The sequence below is a fragment of the Phoenix dactylifera genome, chromosome 4 (assembly GCF_009389715.1).
Source record: "Phoenix dactylifera cultivar Barhee BC4 chromosome 4, palm_55x_up_171113_PBpolish2nd_filt_p, whole genome shotgun sequence".
NCBI classification, from domain to species: Eukaryota; Viridiplantae; Streptophyta; class Magnoliopsida; order Arecales; family Arecaceae; genus Phoenix; species Phoenix dactylifera.
The window spans coordinates 12,685,655-12,706,154 of record NC_052395.1 but is presented as its reverse complement, the minus strand read 5'-3'; the positions used below and the strand labels follow the sequence as shown (position 1 = coordinate 12,706,154).

General features: G+C 38.1%; 1 protein-coding gene across 1 annotated transcript; it reads left to right on the top strand.

Annotated features, from left to right (window-relative positions):
- Positions 1-15,073: 15,073 nt before the first annotated feature.
- Positions 15,074-19,453, top strand: LOC103704312 (ribokinase). The gene is made up of 4 exons (XM_008787544.4): positions 15,074-15,769; positions 16,733-16,918; positions 18,816-19,011; positions 19,096-19,453. Exons 1-4 carry the CDS (start codon positions 15,149-15,151, stop codon positions 19,215-19,217), a joined length of 1,125 nt encoding a protein of 374 aa, XP_008785766.3. The 5' UTR covers positions 15,074-15,148; the 3' UTR covers positions 19,218-19,453.
- The last annotated feature ends 1,047 nt before the right edge of the window (positions 19,454-20,500 follow it).

Sequence of the window (20,500 nt, the reverse complement as noted above, 5' to 3'; positions counted from 1 at the left end):
TAGCCTTCTTCCCTAAAATAAAGCTGAATCTCCTCCAGAATGATACAACCAGCCTACAGAACATATCTCGCATAGAAAAGCCGCTTCTATGCTGCCCTAAGCTCCACCCCAAAAGCCGAGGCCTCGAAAGAGCGACAACCTCCTGTTGTAAATCAGCTCGACACCGTAATCTTTGATGACAAAAGTCACTCCCATTCGATCGGCACCGTCGGACAGACTCTCATCGAAGTTCATCTTTAAATACCAGAGGGTGAGGGCTCTCAAGAAATAAGAACAAATCTGAACGCTGTGGTAGTAAAGAGGAGGTCTCAAATGTCCCTAACTATTGCAGATAAATCTAATTCAGCAGCCTTCATGATCTCTACTGTCTGATGGAGAGCCCGTTCTAACAGGGGCGTTAAGGGGTTAACGGGGCTGAAGCAATAGGCATGGCGAAATCCGACGGCGTTGCACGCGCTTTATCCCTGTTTTGGGAATTGATGTGTGATAGAGAACAGCAAAAACTATGTTCACTCAGAAAACCTTGGTTGTCATGCAAGCGACTAGATAATATTGATAAAAATCTTTGCTGCCAGTTTATTTATAAGAAGAGAACGACAATTACATGTTTCTAAACAAAAAATAAATCAACGAAGCAAACAACAATTAGCCTATTCCTATAATAAACTATAATAAGGTTTGTTATGAAATTTAAATCAAAAGGCAATTCATGCTAATGTTGTTGTATACATTTTTAGTCAAGTCATTTTAAATTTCATATATATTTTTTATTCAATATATATAGATGCATGTCTATTATAATTAATATAGCAATCTACATCATTGGTGCTATCAATAACAAATCAACTAAATAATAGTAGGAAGTTTTCGTTGGTGATACCTCGACAATATTAATATTATGCAGGATCTTACGGTGAAAATTTAGAGAAAATTGAGAAATGATATGTAGAAATTATATGTAACATCTATATTATCATTTTTTTTTTGAATGACTAAATTAGTCCTTTTAAGATAATAGTTGATTGACATAAGTCTAGCAGAGAGTATCCTTTGTAAAGTTTAATAATATCGTGCTTCATATATGATGACCATAAATGAGTTTAGATGTGTTTTGTCATCAATATTAGTTTTGCAATGTCAACAATAACAATTGACCTTTCCATTCATTGGAGTGAGCAGACAACAAATTAGATGCCTCTTTATTTCTTTTTCTACTTAAGAAGCTACTTTCTTTCAAGAAAGAAAAATGCTCCGGGGCAGCCATGGAGCATATGAAAAGTCCTTCTAAGCTCACCTAATGCTGGTTTTATGATTTATTATTTAATGAAATCCTAACATCCATATATTGCACCAGTTCTCCTAAACTACACCATTCTTCCCCTGATACTTGGTATCTCTTCAAAAAAAGCAAAATCAAATCATGTTGCATCATTTTGATGCCATCTACACAAAACCTTGTTTCTCATGCCATATGATTTCTATATAGGAATTTGACCAGCTTATAACTCGTAATATACGGGTATATTTGTTTTCTCTTTTTTTTCAATCTGGTTTTATATGATAGGATACTTTTGATATAAGATATGCTTGCATTTAATATATTATTTAAAGTATGTTAGAAAATAAAATTATTTGAGATACATTTTATATATTTTTAATGAAAAAATTGGTTAGATTAGTTTCCATAAAATTACTCTATATTCTTCAAGTACTTTGGTCGTATATATTAACTACTACTAATTGGATGAATTTTATTACTTACAAAAATATTTGCTCCTCTCTAATTTTTTTAATTAAAATTAAAAAAAAAATTATTTCAAATTTTGTGTATATAAATTATTTTTATTTTTAGACTTTTGTTTCCAATTTAGATATTAAAAAAATCCACATATTTATGGTCCCCCACCAACTCATATGACTCACAGTTCACGCAAATGAAAACTATTTAACCTGACCAATAGTGATGGGCATCGGGCCGTGCCGGGCCGGCCCGGCCCAGGCCCACGGACTAAACGGGCCGTGCCTGGCCCGGCCCGCTTCGTTAGCCCCAGGCCCCAGGCCCGTGGATTGGCGGGCCGGGCTCGGCACGGCACGAGACGGGCCGTGCCAGGCACGGCCCGTCTCGGGCGCAAACGGGCCGTGCCAGGCACGACCCGTCTAGAAGGGGGGAGAAAATAGCCGTTTCCAACGGCTATTTTTGATTTTTTCCCAAAATACCCCTCCCAACAGTCCAAAAACGGCTAATTTAAGGGGTATTTTGGGAAAAAAAATTTTGGAGTCCTATAAATACCCCTTTCCTCCCTCATTCTCACCACACCAAACTAACTATTCTCTCCTTCTCTACTACTACTATTTCTCTCTTCTAAAGTGCTCTTCTAGCAATTTAATTTTTAGTTTGCATTTAGCAAGTGTTCAAGTGCTACACAAGAGGAGGTTCGTGTTGAGAAGAGAAGTTCACTCCTGTTGAGAGCACAAGAGGAAGCTCAGAATCTCGGCTCTACCTCTGCCCTCTGACCCTCTACTCAATTCCTCATTGTGGTTAGTTTTTATTTTTTTGCATTCATTAATTTAGATATGTCATCTTTTGAGGAAAGTCATTTTGGCATTCCTCCTGTTTCTGAGGGAGAAGAAACTAATCCCCAACCCCATGTTCCTAGTTCTTCTAGAACTAGTGAACCGAGTGAAGATCAAACCTCTTCTCGTAAGAGGACTAGTGCTGTATGAAATGAATTTGATAGAATTATGGTTGATGGAGTCTGGAAAGCAAAACGTAAAAAATGTGCCAAACTTTATAGTTGTAGTAGTAGTGGGGGAACAGGCCATTTAAAAAGACATCAAGAGAGTCATAGGATGCATGATTCTCATGCTCAAAGTACCCTTAATATACAAGGGGGATCACTTGTAGGTAATTTTGCATATAATCATGAAAATCAAAGAAAAGCACTTGTAAAATGGATAGTTAAGGATGAATTACCTTTTAGTTTATGTGAATCTTTTAATTTTGAAGAATATGTTCAATTAAACCTACAACCTGCTTACAAAAGAACTAGTAGGCATACATTTAGAAGAGTAGCTATGACTAACTTTTTAGCAATGAGACAAACTTTAATTGAAACACTCTCTACTTTAAATGTAAAAATTTCATTAACTTCTGATATTTGGTCAGCATCTGTAGGTAGTAATTGTTTTATTGCCATTACTGCTCATTATATTGATAATGATTGGCAATTAAATAAACGTATTCTTGCTTTTCGTGCTTTTGATTTTCCACATTCTGGGCAATAAATTTCAAATATCATTTATCAAACTGCATGTTCATATAATATTAATGATAAAATTATGTATATTACTTTTGATAATGCATCTAATAATAATTCTGCTGTTACATTATTAAAGGACTCATTGCATCCCATGTTAAATGGAAATTTATTGCATATTAGATGTGCATGTCATATCTTAAATCTTTATGTTCAAGCTGGCATGAGCATGATTCAAGATGTGATTTTAAAAATTAGAAATGCAGTTTCTTTTATTCATGCTTCAAGATCAAGACTTCAAGATTTAAGAAACTATGTATAAATCATGGTAAACATTTTAAAAAATTTAAACTTGATGTAATTACTCGTTGGAACTCAACATATAGCATGATACATGATGCATACCCATATAAAAACTTATTAAGTGCATATATTAATGATCATGGATTAGGCTTTACATTGACTGAAACTGATTAGAATAAAGAAAAAATTTTGGAAGATTTTTTGCTTAGTTTTTATAATGCTACCAATGTTCTTTCTGATATTTATTATCCAACTTCATGTTCATTTTTACAACAAGCATATATAATTAGTCAAAAATTTGCAGAACATAGATTTGATGATGTTTTAATGCCTATTATTGAACAAATGGAATCTAAATGGAATGAGTATTGGGACAAGATATGTTCTATGCATAACTTAGCTGTTGTATTTGATCCAAGAGTTAAATTGAATGGCGTGCTAATTTTATTTGATGCATACTGTGAAAATATGATTCAAGATCCTGAACTTGCTAAAATTGAAGTAAAACAACTTCTTTATGATATTTATGCTATATATGATGAAAAAATTCGTGGATCTAGATTCTCCGTACAAAGCTCTATTTCTTCTTCTAGTAGTTCTCGTTTGTCATCTATTTTTTCATTTATTGCACAGAGAAAACACACACATGCTTCAAGTTCATCTCACCTTCTTCATCTTTAAGTAGTGAACTAGAATTTTATTTACAAAAAGATCTTCAGTCTGCATATGATGAAAATCAAATAGAGAGTCTAGATGTATTATCTTGGTGGAAGAGTGTTAAAAATCAATATCCTGTTATGTCTGCAATTGCACGAGATATTTTAACTGTGCTGATGTCCACAATAGCATCGGAATCCGCTTTTAGTGCAGGTCGGCGTGTTCTTGACGAAAAGAGTAGGATGACTGGCGAAACGGTTGAGATGCTTCTCTGCTTCAAAGATTGGTTGGATGCTGAGGCGAGACTTCAAGATAAAGGTGGACATAATACAACATCCTCTGATGATGATGATACAAACACTACTGAATAGTGAATACTGAATCACTGATGATTAGTAAGATTTCTTAATTTTTTATAATTGTACATTTTTATTTTTGTAATTGTTAAAGTGAGTCATCTCTATTTTTTCTCCTTTCTTATTGTATTCTGGAGGTCAGACCAAGGTCCAAACCTCCCTTCATGTACCATTTTGATTTAAATTAATAAACTGGTAGAGGTCTATGCCAAACCTTCCACTATTAAGGTGGCTTTATATTAATAAATTCTTAGTTTTCAATATTTATTAATTTATTAAAAAAATTATTTTCATTTATTTTAAGGGAGACGGGCCGTGCCTGGCCCGGCCCAGGCCCGATTCAGGCCCTTATGGGCCGTTTCGGGCTGGCTCGCGGGCCGTGCCAGGCCCAGGCCCTTATGGGGCGTGATGTGCTTGGCCCGCGGGCCGTTCCGTGCTTGGCCCGCGGGTCGTGCCAGCCCAGGCCCTTATGGGCCGTGCCGGGCTCGGCCCGCGGGCCAGAAAATGATAACCCAGCCCGGCCCCCTTTAATGGGCCGTGCCAGGCACGGCCCGTTACTATAACAAGCGGGGCACGGCCCGCTTCGTGCCGGGCCATGCCGGGCCATGGGCGGCCCGGCCCAGTGCCCATCTCTACTGACCAACCAATATGGTTCATTTTTTTGGCTTTAATTATGCATGGTGATATTATGAGGAAATTAGTGGGGCTAAAACGTGTGCTCGTGGGAAGACGTGGCACCAGCTAAGGTTAGAAACTGCTGACGTGCTGCATAAGTTTGCATACTTTTGTTATATTAGATTTATTAGCATATACGAGTGAGTATCTCCACTTGAATTGTTAATCCTTTGAGGCCAATAGGACTGCGAACTGGGTGGCTGCTTATGTGGTCAGCTACTCTGAGGACACTCTATGAGCTGGGGAGGGGGAGTTGCTTTGGACACTCCGCGATCTCTTATTTTCTAATTTTGTTGGATATATCCGTACTCGTATTGTATGACATATCTATTTTAGTAAAAAAAGTTGTTGACCTTTTTCATTATTATTATTTTTAATCTCTGCCTTGTTTCTCATTTTAAATCACTGGAGCGCCGGCAGGATTATTGTCATCAATGATATATCGCATCCTCCATTAATGCGCGCGTAAAGTGTCTTCGCATAGAGTTAAACATTGCTTATAAATGTGCCGGCTGACCATTTATACATGCTCCATAATGGAAAGTTTTTTCGGATGAAGCTAAATATCATTTGTACGTGTGATAGATGGAGAGCGACGCCATTTGTAGAGACGACAGACAGAGGGCTCGGCCGACCACCTCAAGCTAGAGTTACAGAGGAGGAGAATGAGGTCTTGGTCCGACCTGTCACGGGAGAGGAGATTAGGGAGGCCATGTGGTCCTTGGGGGAGGATAGGGCGCTGGGAGCGGATGGTTTCCTTCCAATTTTCTTTAGGAGATATTGGTCCATCATTGGACAGGATGTGGTGGAGGCAATACAACAGTTATTCAGTTCGGCAGTCCTTTAGACGGATTGGAAGCGGACTTTTGTCACTTTGATCCTAAAGAGGTTGGATGCCTCGGAGCCGGCTCATTATCGGCCAATTAGCTTGTGTACTACCTTGTACAAAGCTAAGGTTCTTGTTGCGAGACTGCGCGGCGTTCTACCTAGGCTCATCAGCCCGGAGCAGGGTGTTTTTGTGGGAGGGCGTAGTATCACAAACAACATTCTTCTTACCCAGGAGTTTATGCACGATCTTCGGAGAGCCTTACGCCGGAGAAGCTTGATGAGTATCAAGTTAGACATGGAGAGGGCCTACGACAGGATGCAGTGGGATTTCTTACGCAGTGCATTGGTGAGCTTTGGGCTCTATGAGCAGTGGATTGAGTGGGTCATGGGGTGTGTATGTTCTCCATCCTTTGCCATTATGGTGAATGGCTCACCTACACAATTCTTTGAGTTAACGATGGGTCTTCGGCAGGGCTGCTCACTGTTCCTGCTACTATTTATTCTCTGTTCTTATGCATTATCTAGGGCTCTTCGGCAGGCGGCAAAGCAGCAGATCCTGGAGGTGTATAGTCCGCCGGTAGGGGAGTGTCGGATTTCGCACCTATTATTTGCCGATAATTGCCTGTTATTGGCATGAGCAACTCGACGGGCTGCGAGGGTGATCAGGGATATCCCAGATGACTACTGTTCTGCCTCTGGTCAGTTGGTAAACGGGGGCAAGTCTGCCATTTGTTTCAGCCCGAGGACCCAGCTACAGATCAGGGCTTCCATTAGAGAGATTCTGGGTGTGGGTGAGCAGGATGGCATGATGAGATACCTTAGGCTTCCCATTACAAGAAGACGCCTACGGCGTAGTGACTGCTCTGAGGTTGAGTTGAGCATTAGACGTAGGTTGGAGGGGTGACATGTTGATGGTCTATCCATGATGGGGCACATCACTATGGTGCGGCCTGTTCTAAGTTTGATGCCGGTGTTTTTGTTGGTGAGAACACAGGTGCCTGTGTCGCTGTTAATATCTATGGAGCAGTTGTTTAGGAACTTTATGTGGGGCAGACGAGACAGTAGGCATGGCATTCATCTGATGGCATGGGAGGTTGTCTGTCAGCCGCTCAGACATGGTGGGCTGGGGGTCCTATCATTGCGAGCGAGGCGTGAAGTCCTAGCAGCGTGGCAGGCAGTCAGGTTCATCCTGGATTCGAACAGCTAATGGAGCGCCCTGATGAGGGCTAAGTATGGTGCTCTCCCGACCGGAGGGGAGCTGCGGGCTGGGCGTCATTCCTCCTGCATTTGGCAGGAGGTCTGTTCCTCTGCCTAGGGGGTGCTACCGGTGATCAGGTGGATGGTTGGCGACGGGCAGTCCATTGACATTCTGGAGGATAGGTGGCTGGCGGAGATCCCGTTGTGCAGGATGCCGACGATGGTTGACTCTACGAGACTGGCTGGTCTCAGGATTTGCGACATGATGGTTCTCGGAGGGGGCTGGTGGGATGAGCCCTTGATCCGCGAGGTTTTTGGGGCACAGTTTTCGGAGAGGGTATTTGCCATTCCAATAACCCACAGTGGATAGGATAGACTAGTGTGGGCGGCGACCGAGTCAGCCAGGGTGAGGGGGTTAATATCTAGTGGTGATGAGGGGTGAGATGGCCAGACATTGTGATGGGAGCTGGATCTGGAGGATGTGGGTTTACCCACGTGCGGCATTATTCATCTGGTCTGGGACTGCCTGCCGACCAAGAGCATGCTGGCTAGACAAGGGGTTAGAATTTCGCCGCGGTGTGTGGACTGCCCTGATTCAGTGGAGACTATCAGTCATGTTTTGTTTGAGTGCCCACGGGCTGTCTAGGTTTAGAGGAGGGCATCATTCCCCCTCCAGGGATCTGGTTTTGGGATAGAGGACTTTCTTTGACAGGTGAGGTCCGCAGTTCGATCACCGGGCACTGCAGGGTGGGGTACTTGCTGCGGTCTACTTGGTTTATCATATTGGCTGGACAGGAACACCATAGTCTTTGAGGATAGGAGGGCCCCCTTGAGGGTTGTTGTTGAGCGGGCTCTCCATCGGGCAGTGGAGGTCATTGAGTGTTTTGGACTGGATTCACCGGTGATGGCTAGGGACATCTGGGACCCTCCTACGCTACCATAGCGCCCAAGTTTATTCTTGTCGCTTGGGAGCCCCCACCCCCTGGCCATTTTAAGGTGAATTTCAATAGAAGCCTATCCGCTAGTGGAGATTGGGCAGGTGTGGCATTTATGTTCAGAGACCATAGCTCCAGACTGATTGCTGCCGGAGAACATCGTTCCTTTGAGACCTCGGCATTTGAGGCGGAGCTCAGGACGACATGGGAGGGGCTATCTCATGCGAGACATGTGCTGGGGGTGGACATGATTATTTTGGAGGGGGATTCCTCTGTCTTGATTGATCGCCTCCAGCAAAGGGGCGGGAGGAGGTGGAGCACCCGATACTGTTCAACGTGTGTCGGATGCTACGGGAGTGTCGGGCCATCCAGGTTAGGCTCGTTCTTCGAAAGGCGAACCAAGCTACTGGTTGGATCACCTCCTTCACTACTCAACATTTCAGAGAGTTTCTATGGTCCTAGTAGTCTTTAGTTCCTTTTGCACTCTGTAGTATTCTTGATAGTGATGCAGCAGGTTGTGCTCATGTGAGAGCAGTTTGAGTAGCCGACCCACGAAAAAAAAAATATTGCAAGCACCAGCATAAGACATCCACATGTATATGAATCTACCATAGTTTACAATCATGTATAGCAATTCACTGGATGAATAAGAAAGTGGCCGGCCGAATGGAAAGAAGAAGAGAAAAAAATAGAAGAGCGGGATCCAGAAAAGAGCTCCGTTCAACGAATCTGACGACCGGCTGGCTCGGCTTAGATCGTTGATGATGGCCTTATAACTGGGAGAAAGCCATGGAAGAGGAAGGAGGGTTGATTACCTTGCTCCGGTGAGCTAATCGATGGTGACTCGCCGTGCACACTTAACGGAAAAAATAAGAAAACAGAGTAAATCTCGCCAGCGATCAATTGGAGATTAGTGGGAGATGCCTCGAGGGAAAAAGGAAAGCCTATTTATGGGATGTCTGGGGCTCTGGTGATCCTTAGACTCATCGTGCTCGACGGAGTACGAGAAGAAGTTGGACTCCTAGAAGGAGTCCACTTCTTCCATCTCATGTGTGGAGCATGTTAGATATAAATAATTATTTTTTTGTTTCTTTCTTTGCTTTGAGATTCGTGCGACTAGGATATTGGGCTGGAGCTAGTTAATGGACCGGGTCTTTACATTTTTGCCTTTTAAAATAATTTTATCCTTGAAATCAACATACTTAAAGCTTCAGAGAGTAAAGATACATAAACTTTATTTATCTCCGAGCTCTTAAAACCAAATCAAGTCCACTAAAACATCCTTCCAACTTAGAATTAATATTTTTGAACATATTCAAAATAATTTAACCTACCACACTTTTATGGCGCAATTTGGATAAAAACCCACCGAAATTATCTGAGTTTGCTAAATAATTTCCGAACCTATCCCAAAATTTGTTAAACCCCATAAATTATAATCCGAGACACAGATTGCCCATCGAAAACCAAATCCTATGGATCATTTTTGGTACAATCATTAGCGATAATAAACTTAAATTTTGATGCTATCTATGTCATAGTCCCTAGTATACCACTTCTGTTTGTAGAAGTGATAAAAAAATAACAAAAAAATATTTCTCCAATTAGCCATCATATTCTATTCATAAAAATTATGAACAATTGCATAGTTCTTAATTAATTTATTGTAAACTTAAAATAATTTCAGATTCTCTAGTCTCCACAGTCTATTTGAATGCCACTTAGGCCCCATTTGGTAAAGCTATTGGAGGGCCAGAAAACACATTTTTGGCCCTCCAAAAGTACTTTTGGATGATATAGTAGTGTTTGGTAAAAAATCAGAAATCTATTTTAGCTTTGCCAAAAAACTAAAAAGATCTACCTTAAAAAACTCTATTTTGGAGCTTCTCCCTCAAAAGTATTTTTTGACCAATATCAAAAAACTATTTTGATTTTAATTTTTTTTTGATGACCAAAATATCCACAAAAAAAACTCATGATTACATCTTATCTCATATCATATCATAATATATTATTATATTATGAATATAACATAATATAGTAATAAATTAATAATATATTATGTTATGTTATATAATATATATTATGTTATATTATATATATATTATATTGTAGTAATACATAATTGTAATATAACATATTCCTATATTTTATTATAAGCATAATATAATATATTATTACAATCATAATTTTACAATATTATTATTATGATAATAGTGTATATTATCATAATAATAATATTATAATATATGATTAATAATATAAAAGATAATATATTAGAGTATATTACATTATATTTTATTCTATTATATGATTATGTTATAATAATATTATATTATTATTAAATATATACTAATATTTAATAATATAATATAATCTATTATTAGATTAGATTCTAATCCATTATATTATATTTATTGTTGTATTATATTTCAATATATTATATTATATTATATGCTATAATTATAATAATATTATACTAATAATAATAATAATAATACTAATAATACTAATACAAGTAATAATACTAATAACGGTAATACTACTAATAATAGTAGTAGCACTAATAATAGTAGCAATACTAACAATAGTAATAATACTAAAAATAGTAATAGTATAAAAAAAATAATAGCAATTATACTAATAATAGTAATAAAACTAAAAATAGTAACAATACTAAAAATACTAATAACACTAAAATAGTAATACTACTACTAATAATAATGATGCTAATAATACTAATAATACTAATAATAGTAATAATACTAAAATAATAATAATAATAATAATAATAATAATAATAATAATAATAGTAATGATAATAATTATAGTAATAATATTTATATATGTGTGTGTGAATATATATATATATACACTTGCCCATATATATATATGTGTGTGTCTGTGTGTGTGTTATTTATACATATATATATATATATATATATATATGTGTGTGTGTGTGTGTGTGTCATATATATATATGTGTGTGTGTGTGTGTGTGTGTGTGTGTGTTATATATCCATTTATGTATATATGTATATACACGCTTATATATGTCATATATATACATACATACATACATATATATTTACATACTTATATATATATGTGTATGTATATTTGTACAAGTATATATATGTATATGTATGTATGTATGTATCTATATATATACATATCAATATATTTGCACAAATATATATCAATGTATATGTATAGATATATATCTACATACATGTATATATCTACAAAAATATATACATATATATATACACACATATAGATATATATCGGCGCGCACACATATATATATACATATAGATCAGCTTGCTTTTTTTCCTGCTCACACTCCTAAGCCAATACTCGAAACTTATTATTCTGGTTGAGGGATATCTTTGTTGGCCTTCTAGAGGGAGCCTTTCCTCGATGCAGCAAGAGGAAAGATAAGAGTGATGACTGCCCTTAGAAAAATAAGGTAAATAGAAGTAATATAGTAATATATGAAATATTTTCATTATATAAATATAAAAAATAATAATATATTTCTACTAGAATTTAAAATTATTCTTCAATAATAATAAGATAATAATATGATTAGTAATATATTATAATATAATATATATCATTAATATAATATATAATATTAACATTAAATATATAATGTTGATATTATATATTATATTAACGATATATATTATATTATATATATAACATTGACATAATATATTGATGGTATATTGATATATCATTTTTTTTGCTAACTGGAGGGATATTTTTGTCTTTAACTTTCAACCCAGGATCACTGCCCTGGGGTGATCTTGAATTTCCGACCTCAAGGACGGGTATTTTATCACCGAGTTGGGGGGTGATTTGAGGAGTGGAGGTGGTTTAAATGTTGGGATTTGTATCCTAAATGTCAATCGTCAGCATATTGATGATTGAATTTTGTAAATGAATTGACAAATTAATAAAGTGTTATTTGGCATTATTCATCATTTTATCTTCAAATGAACTCTTATATGATGAAGTCCTTAGGACTTATGTTATGATAAAGGAAGATTTATCTTTGAGTCCTTAAACTTGTTCGCGACCAAATGATATGTTGTTACTAGGACGACAACATTATCGAGATTAGGTCGTTGTGTGATATATACGTCGGTTGTCCTCTTAACCAAGGAGTGTGGAGACACTGGTATACCACACAGGTGAAGTGTAGGAGTACTTTTCACTGAACGTGATCAATTCCGGAACGCTCTACTGTCGAGAGATGTTTCGAGTGGATATGGGTATAAGTTTGAACCTCTGACCTGAGACCGCAACCTGTGATTAGCAAGCAACTCACTGTACTTTGGTACCGGACTACCTGAATTTTTAATTCAGTGACGGAAGGTCACTAGGTGCAGTCAAGTACTTGCATAGTCAGTTGTGAGTCAAGATGGAATTGACCCCTCCTGAAAATAGGAGATAATGTCTTGTGATTAATTTAGCAAAACCTTGTCCAGGATAATCTTAGTGAAAAGTCACGGGATATCTAAAGTTATTCACATAATAGATGTACTAATTATAGGGTTGACAGTGAGCTCTAAGTCATTCGGTTATTAGGAGTCAAAGGGATTGAATTATACAGTAACCATAGTCCAAGGTTCCAGAATATTTGCTTCGCATATATTCGGCCTATCCGGACGTCGGGTACCATTGCTAGATGGTCACATCGATTAGTGTAGGAAGTCGTTCCTATACTATCGGCTTAGGTTCGAACCTATGAGGTCACACGCATAGAAGATTCCTAATTGATCAAGAAGGCTGATGAATGATTAAGAATCATTCAGGAATAATTTGGTCAATTTGATTGGCAAATTATCTTATAAAATAATTAAAGTAATTATTGGAGGATTAATTAGTAATTAAATTACTAATAAACTCAATTTGATTGAGTAATTGTGCTAAGGATGAGCCAAATTGAATTGGATTCAACTTTGGGCTCAATCAGGGTTTTGACCTGATTGGATTAGGTCAGAACCAAAAGGACTTAAGCTGATCAAATTAATTTTAAATTAATTTTTTCTTAATTAGAGATTGACCTAATTGGATTAGGTCCAACACAAAGTAATTAATTCAATTTGATTGAGTTTGGATGAGCCAAAAATTGAATTGGATTCAATTTGAGTTTAATCAGGGTCTGACCTGATTAGATTGGGTTCAACCAAATTGCTTTGTTTTAATCCGGGTTTGACCAAATTTGATTAGGTGCAACCCAAGAGGATTAGGCTCAGATGATGTGGCAATTAGTGGTGACATGGAATTAGATTTCATGAATTTTAAATAAACCAAAATTATTGCATGGCGCATGGACCCATTGCTTGACACATGGCGACATTGTTTGTTGTTTGAATTTGAATTCAAACATTAAGCAATATATTAAATGATTTCATACATCAAATAACTTTCCTATCTGGCGTGTGAACCTCTGAATCATTTAAATTCGAATTTCAAATGAAATATATGCGACAAGAGGAAGGAAAATTCTGCTGCATGGATTTCAAATTCCTCCCCTCATGCACATATGTTTAAAATTTGAATTTAAATCAGATTTGGTTGAGATCTGATTTGGGTTGTTCCTATTCTTTTGCATGCGCCAACTAAAGGAGGTTTTCTAAAGATAAATTTCGAATTTTGAATGAAAATTCGGAAGCCATTAAAAGGGGTCAAACATGGGCACCGAAAACAAATCCATTGCAGCCTTCTTCCTCACACGCCTCCTCCTCCTCTTCTTCTCCATTTTAGATAGGGTTTTCAGGGTGAATATCTAGAAGATTCAAGATCAGATCTGAGTCCTCTACTTTTCTTACAAACCTCATCTCCATCTGCTTCAAGACGATTGATCAAGAGTTGATTGAATCCCGGCGAGCAGATTTCAGCTTTCAAGTGTTCTGCAGCTGCTAGCACTGTTGCGGAAGAAGATCCTTCAGGGCTTCGCGTGTACTTCTCGTAGAAGCCATTTGTGTGCGTGGCTGTGAAGTCAAGGATCAGATCCACAACTTTCATCCATCATTAAAGGTATTAATATAGCATTAATCATTTATTATGGTGTTAAGGTCTAGGTCCGATTTCCCGAGGTTTTACCCTCTTTTGGGGCTCCTCACGGAGATATCTCCAGAATCCATTCGATGGATATTCGGAGATTAATTGGAATAGAGTTCTTAAGTTTCAGATTTGATAGTTAATCATGCATAAAAGTTTTAGCATAATTGTTTAAACGATTTCGGCATAATCCTATGTGTTCTTAATGTGTTGATTTCTAGATTTGATCTTGTAAGCATGCATGAATTAAATTGTTTGATTCATTTTTCCGCTGCATTTTTGAAACTTAAAAAGAATTACGTGTGGCTTGATCCCCCTTGTGAAGGGGTACGTAGGCAACCCGATTAGGTTCAGCCATGGTTTTCAAAAAAAAAAAAAAATTCAGCATGTTAAACACCGAAGAACCTAGGATGCACTTTCATTAAGATCACCGCCATGTAGGATCACCGTGGTGCAACCAAACGCGGTGATCTCATTACCTCCACCCATATCACCCTTGATTTCAAGACAATCACCCCATACCAAACGCCCCCTTGGCGGATTAGTTCTGAGCTGAGGCAATTGACCCCTTCCTCCATTTAGGCTGAGATTATTTTGTACATATATACATTGTATATACATATATAATATATATATTTGTGCATGGATATATATATTATAAAAATTTATAAATAATTGAATAGTTTTTGATTAATTTATTGTAAACTTAAAGTAATTTCAGATTCCCTGCCTCTATGGTCTATGCCCGAGCTCCGGGTTCTCCAATTATAAACAGGGCTCTCTGAAATATCCTAGTTTCTACCAAAAAAAAAAAAAAAAAATCCTAGTAGACGGCGAGGGTGGTCTCCGCCGCTCGACCAGCATGAAAGCCTTAACCCGATTCTCTCTCCCCTCTCCGCCGCCGCGCTGCGGCTGGCCCAACCCCAACCACCCAAATCCACTTCCAAACCATCTCTCCTTCGCCTCCGCCTCCTCCTCCTCCGCCGCCGCCGCTTCCCTCTCTGCCTCCGCCCACCCCTCCCTGGATAAGCCCCCCGTGGTGGTAGTGGGCTCCGCCAACGCCGACATCTACGTAGAGATCGACCGCCTCCCTCGCGAGGGCGAGACAGTCGCTGCCCGCACCGGTCAGACTCTCGCCGGTGGCAAGGGCGCCAACCAGGCCTGCTGTGGCGGCCGCCTCGCGCACCCCACCTACTTCGTCGGCCAGGTCGGAGACGATGCTCACGGTCGCCTCATCGAGGACGCCCTCAGCTCCGGCAACGTCCGCCTCGACCGCCTCTCCCGTGTTGCCGGCGCCCCCACCGGCCACGCCATCGTGATGCTCCAGTCCGATGGCCAGAACTCCATCATCATTGTCGGCGGGGCCAACATGAGCTGCTGGCCGGACGACCCCAGGGAGGAGGACTTGAAGGTGATCCGGAGGGCTGGGGTGCTGCTGCTGCAGCGCGAGATTCCCGATCGGGTCAATATCCAGGTTGCTCAGGTAGGTCGATTGCTCGAAATGTGTAAAAAGTTTCAGTTTTTAAGAGGATTGACTGCCAAAGATTGGATTTTTCTTCGATTTGGAATTGCTTCGTTTGTAGGAATTTGGAATATCTTCCAGGTTTTTTTTCAGAAAAAAAAGAGGATCGCTGCGAATGATCAGTTTTTTCCTGCAGATTTTAAGAGGATGAATGCAAGCGATTACATTTTATTTTCAGTTTTTTTTTTGTCATGTCATTTTTGGATCAAACAGGAATGGAAGACTAGTCTCCCCCCCCCTCTCTCCCCGCTTCGCTCTTTATCATTGTTAAAATAAGAATACACAGTGAATAACTAACCGGAAAGTGATCACAAATATCTCATGAAAGTAAAAAAGAATAAATGTGCGGAAAGTGAGTAGGCTTTGATTGCATGTTATTTCTTAGTACACCTGCTAATCAAGCTTAATTATTTTATTTTCTAATAATTGTAGTACAAAATGGTGGAGAGAGCTGATTTTGATCAGAGCTTTGCCCAGCAACCTTGGACCTAATAACCAAACAAACACTTCTAATATTTCGAATGGCCAGTTTTCTGGTTAGATCCAGATGAGCGAACTACATTCTTATCATCAGGATGCTTGCAGTGATGCAAGTGATTTTTGAGGACTCTGATGAACATAATATTGTAGATTGCTCCACATTTTATTTTTCACAATCATTTCTTTTCAGCAAGCTAATTGGCCATCATACATATTTTTGTTAGTAAGTTTCGATTTCCTTTTGGATAAATCCTTTAGGCCCTAAATTTTTATTTTGACTGAAGTAAGTTTTAGGAAATCTGAGATATCTCAAATACTTTCATCTTTTTATATACACTGCTATTTGGTAAAGAAATTCTGCATTTCTGGAATAACACCTTCCTTTGTTTTATAGCATCTGCTCTGTGCATGCGCTAATGTTAGCTGAATCCTGAATGTCTTCAGGTTGCAAAAAGTGCAGGTGTTCCAGTTATTCTAGATGCTGGAGGGGTGGAAGCTCCTGTTCCCAAGGAACTCTTGAACTTTGTGGATATTTTCAGTCCAAATGAAACAGAGTTGGCGCGCTTGACAAGAATGGCAACAGAGACATTTGAACAGATCAGTCAAGCTGCTATAAAATGCCATAAAATGGTAACATGAGTGCCTAAGCATCATTTGCATTAGGACGATATTATTGTTATCTCAAAACTAAAAATTATCTCTTTCGTCTTATCAAAATTGAAATTGATAATAAGGTTTTATAGCAAATGTCTGTGCCACAAAGAGATGTCTCTATGCATTTGAAACGTTCCATACTTTCTGTCTTCTTTGTGCCTGATTTTCACTTTAGTTGGAGTCATTATGCTTCCGTGCCAAAAAGTGCTAGAATAAATAACAATGAATATGCCAAACTGATCTGGTTTCACGCCCAGGGTGATTTTCGTACACATACACATTAAGTTGATGTTGAAATTCTATAAGAATACAAGGAACCTGATCCTTTTCTCCTCTTGAAAAGATTAATGATAGAGACACCAAGAGGAGATGAAGACATGAACATTGAATAAGTATACTGGTAGTGTTATTACATGTTTTGAAGGAACACTATAATGCCCACAAGCTACATATAGCTTACACATAGAATGCATATGATGTTAAAATTCTATAAGAATTGAAGGAACCTAATTTTTTCCTGCTTTTGAAAAGATTAATGGTAGAGATGCCAAGAGAGGAGGAAGACATGGATACTGAATAAGTATTCTGATAGTGCTAATGCATGTTTTGAGGGAACACTATAATGCCCACAAGCTACATATGGAGAGATTATGAAAATTTTGGTGGTAGTTTTTTTCCCATCCAGACCATCAAAGGTTAGAAACCTTGTGCACTTGTTAATACATGGAATAGTAGAAAAACTTGTGAAAAAAAGCTTTTTTAAAAGCCATTTCAACTAGAGCAAAGTAGATGAAGTGAAACTTACGGAAAAAATTGCAGTATGAGGAACAAGGGACCGGTTTAGAATTTACAATTTACAATCAAGAGACTCGTCAAATAAATAAGTTCTGCTTCTTGATGAATGGGAATGGATGAAGATATCTCAAAGAGGATTATAACAAGGTTGATAAAATATAGTTTTATCCCTTGAAGAGTTATGCTGACATCAAATACCATTTAACCTGACAAATACTTCATAATAAATAAAATAGTATGCATACTATTCAGCCCCCAAAAGGGGGTGGATCATTCTTCTAACTCTACATGATGCTGCTCTGTATTTACTTAGACGTCAAAGCTTAGGTATGGAGGATCTTTATTGTACACGCATGCTTTAGTGGTAGATGAAGACATTGCATTTTTATGCCAAAGCAGCCGACTTTAGAATAAACAATCACCAACAATTATTCACATTTGGAGTACATAGTATTAGATCCTTGCATAAGTTGACTACAGCTTTCAATTCAAAATTTTCTTCAAATAACTCATCATATACTTGATATTTTTTCCTAGAAAGAAAGTTATTGTTGTTTATTCTCATGCCTTGATTAGTTCTCAGCAACCCATCCTTTGGTGTGATTAATGCTTTAACCTACATTTTTTCCTTTAGTATATCATATAATGGACATTTCATTCAGACTGGCTCATTGAGTTGCCTTACAGTGGCCACTTGAACAACCCAAAATCGTGTCCTTCCAATTTCTTTTTCAAAATATGGTTTTAACAATAGTCTTCAACAATGTTTAATGTTACTTTGTTCCTTATGGGCTTTGATTTTTATTCTTTTAAAATAGCTTCTGACCCAGTTAAGGTGGACTAAATTGTCGGATGAACATGATGTAGTTCCACTTATAATCCCCATGTTCATTAGTGTTATGTCTTTCACAAAATTCATCTGTCTTGTAGGTGTCATCAAGCACATGAGAGCAATAATGTTTTTTCAGAAACACCACAGATATCGCGCTGAACGCTGTTTTTAATGATATAAATTAAACATAACATTTAATTGTTAGAAGCCTGAAATTCTAAAGCAGCCACCTGTCTTGTGTATCAGGGAGTAAAACAGATCTTAGTGAAACTTGGGGCAAAGGGATCAGCTCTATTTGTTGAAGGGGAGCAACCGATTAGACAACCTATAATTCCTGCTGCAAAAGTTCTTGATGCCACTGGAGCCGGCGATACCTTCACTGCAGCGTTTGCCGTGGCTATGGTTGAGGGCAAGCCCAACAAAGAATGCATGAGATTTGCTTGTAAGAACAAACATTGCAGTCCTTAGAATTTGATTCTTCTTTTATCTTCATGCAGCTCACAACCTTTGGGCTATAATGTTTCAGCTGCAGCAGCTTCTCTGTGTGTTCAAGTGAAGGGAGCCATCCCAAGCATGCCTGCTAGGACTGCAGTTATCGAGCTCCTTCAATCTATCCAAGTAGAGGATGTCATGAAAATAAGTGATTAACAAAATTGAGTGTCATACTATAAAAATAAATTTGCACTTACTGTCCTCCTTTTGTTTCTTGGACTTATTTGACCCTGAATGTCCGAAAGCTGTTAGATGTATGCTTCCCTTTGATTCACCATTAGCTTATGGTTTCCAGAAGTTATTTTGTGGATTCTGTCGCTGCCCAGCAGTTAGAAGCAGCTTTGTTCAATTACAATTTTCAGAGCTTTGATTGCAGGATGCATTAATCTTCAGTGTTATCAAGCCAACATGTCTTAACAGCTAGTCATTGCTAATTGTAAAAAGGTGTGATCTCTTCAGGCTAGTCTGCCTTGCATTGCATATTTAGCTGTGTCCATCCATTATTTGCTTAGCCGATCATTAAACCAGTATAACTTCCACCGATAACTTTCTTTCGAGTCTCTTTGCCATCTGCAAGAGTCCCTTTGATGCTCACAATGAGTGCCCTTAGGATGCATCATTTTAACCAAAGTTCCAATGCATGGGCTTCATAGCCTGTTCCTTCCTTATCTCCTTTAAAATGTGTATCGATAGTGGATAATTAAAACCTTTAGTATGTACCTTTGTGATTTGTTGGATGGGCAATTGCCGACGCACCTCCATTTTATCCCTTGACTTTATTCCTGGAATCATATTAGAAACGGCAGGTAACTGAATATGCCTGTGTTGTTATGCAGAGTATCAGTCACAGAATACATCCATAAATCAAGTCCTCATTTTTTTTTTGACTCATAAATCTTTGTTTTTCAGTACATCTGAACTTTTGTTGTAGGATTTTTCTATTTTGTGCTACCACATCCCACTTACAATGACACCGAAGGCCATGACCAAGTATTTTCTAATACTTGTGAGTCATTCTCAGACACGGCTATCAACAGCTGCTCCATATTTTTTAAAAGAAATAATAAAGGGTTTATCGTTGGTTAGAAACTCTTTTAAAAGCCTGAGTTCTTGCCTTGTTTGGTGGGTTTACAAACAAATTACTGAGACTGCCTGACCAATTGGAGGCATCAAAACTCTTCCATTTAACACCTATACATCCATAGGCAAACCTGCATCGTTTTGGGATTTCAACTATTGAATATATGAATGCAATGGCAGAGCTCTAGCATGGAGATAATTCTTCTGAATGTAGATATCTGGCTTCCTTTCTGCAACACCATGTAACAACAAGGATTCTTATTGATAAACAAGTAATGTCCGAAGGTTTGCCATTCAGGAATTAGAAACATTCTTGGTCTCTTAGAGTCTAAAATGAGTTCAGATCCCCATAATGAGTA

Coding starts and splice junctions, on each gene's coding strand:
- LOC103704312 (XM_008787544.4), top strand. CDS start 15,149: ATGAAAGCCTTAACCCGATTCTCTCTCCCCTCTCCGCCGCCGCGCTGC. Junction 15,770..16,732: donor TCAATATCCAGGTTGCTCAG/GTAGGTCGATTG, acceptor GAATGTCTTCAG/GTTGCAAAAAGTGCAGGTGT. Junction 19,012..19,095: donor AGAATGCATGAGATTTGCTT/GTAAGAACAAAC, acceptor ATAATGTTTCAG/CTGCAGCAGCTTCTCTGTGT.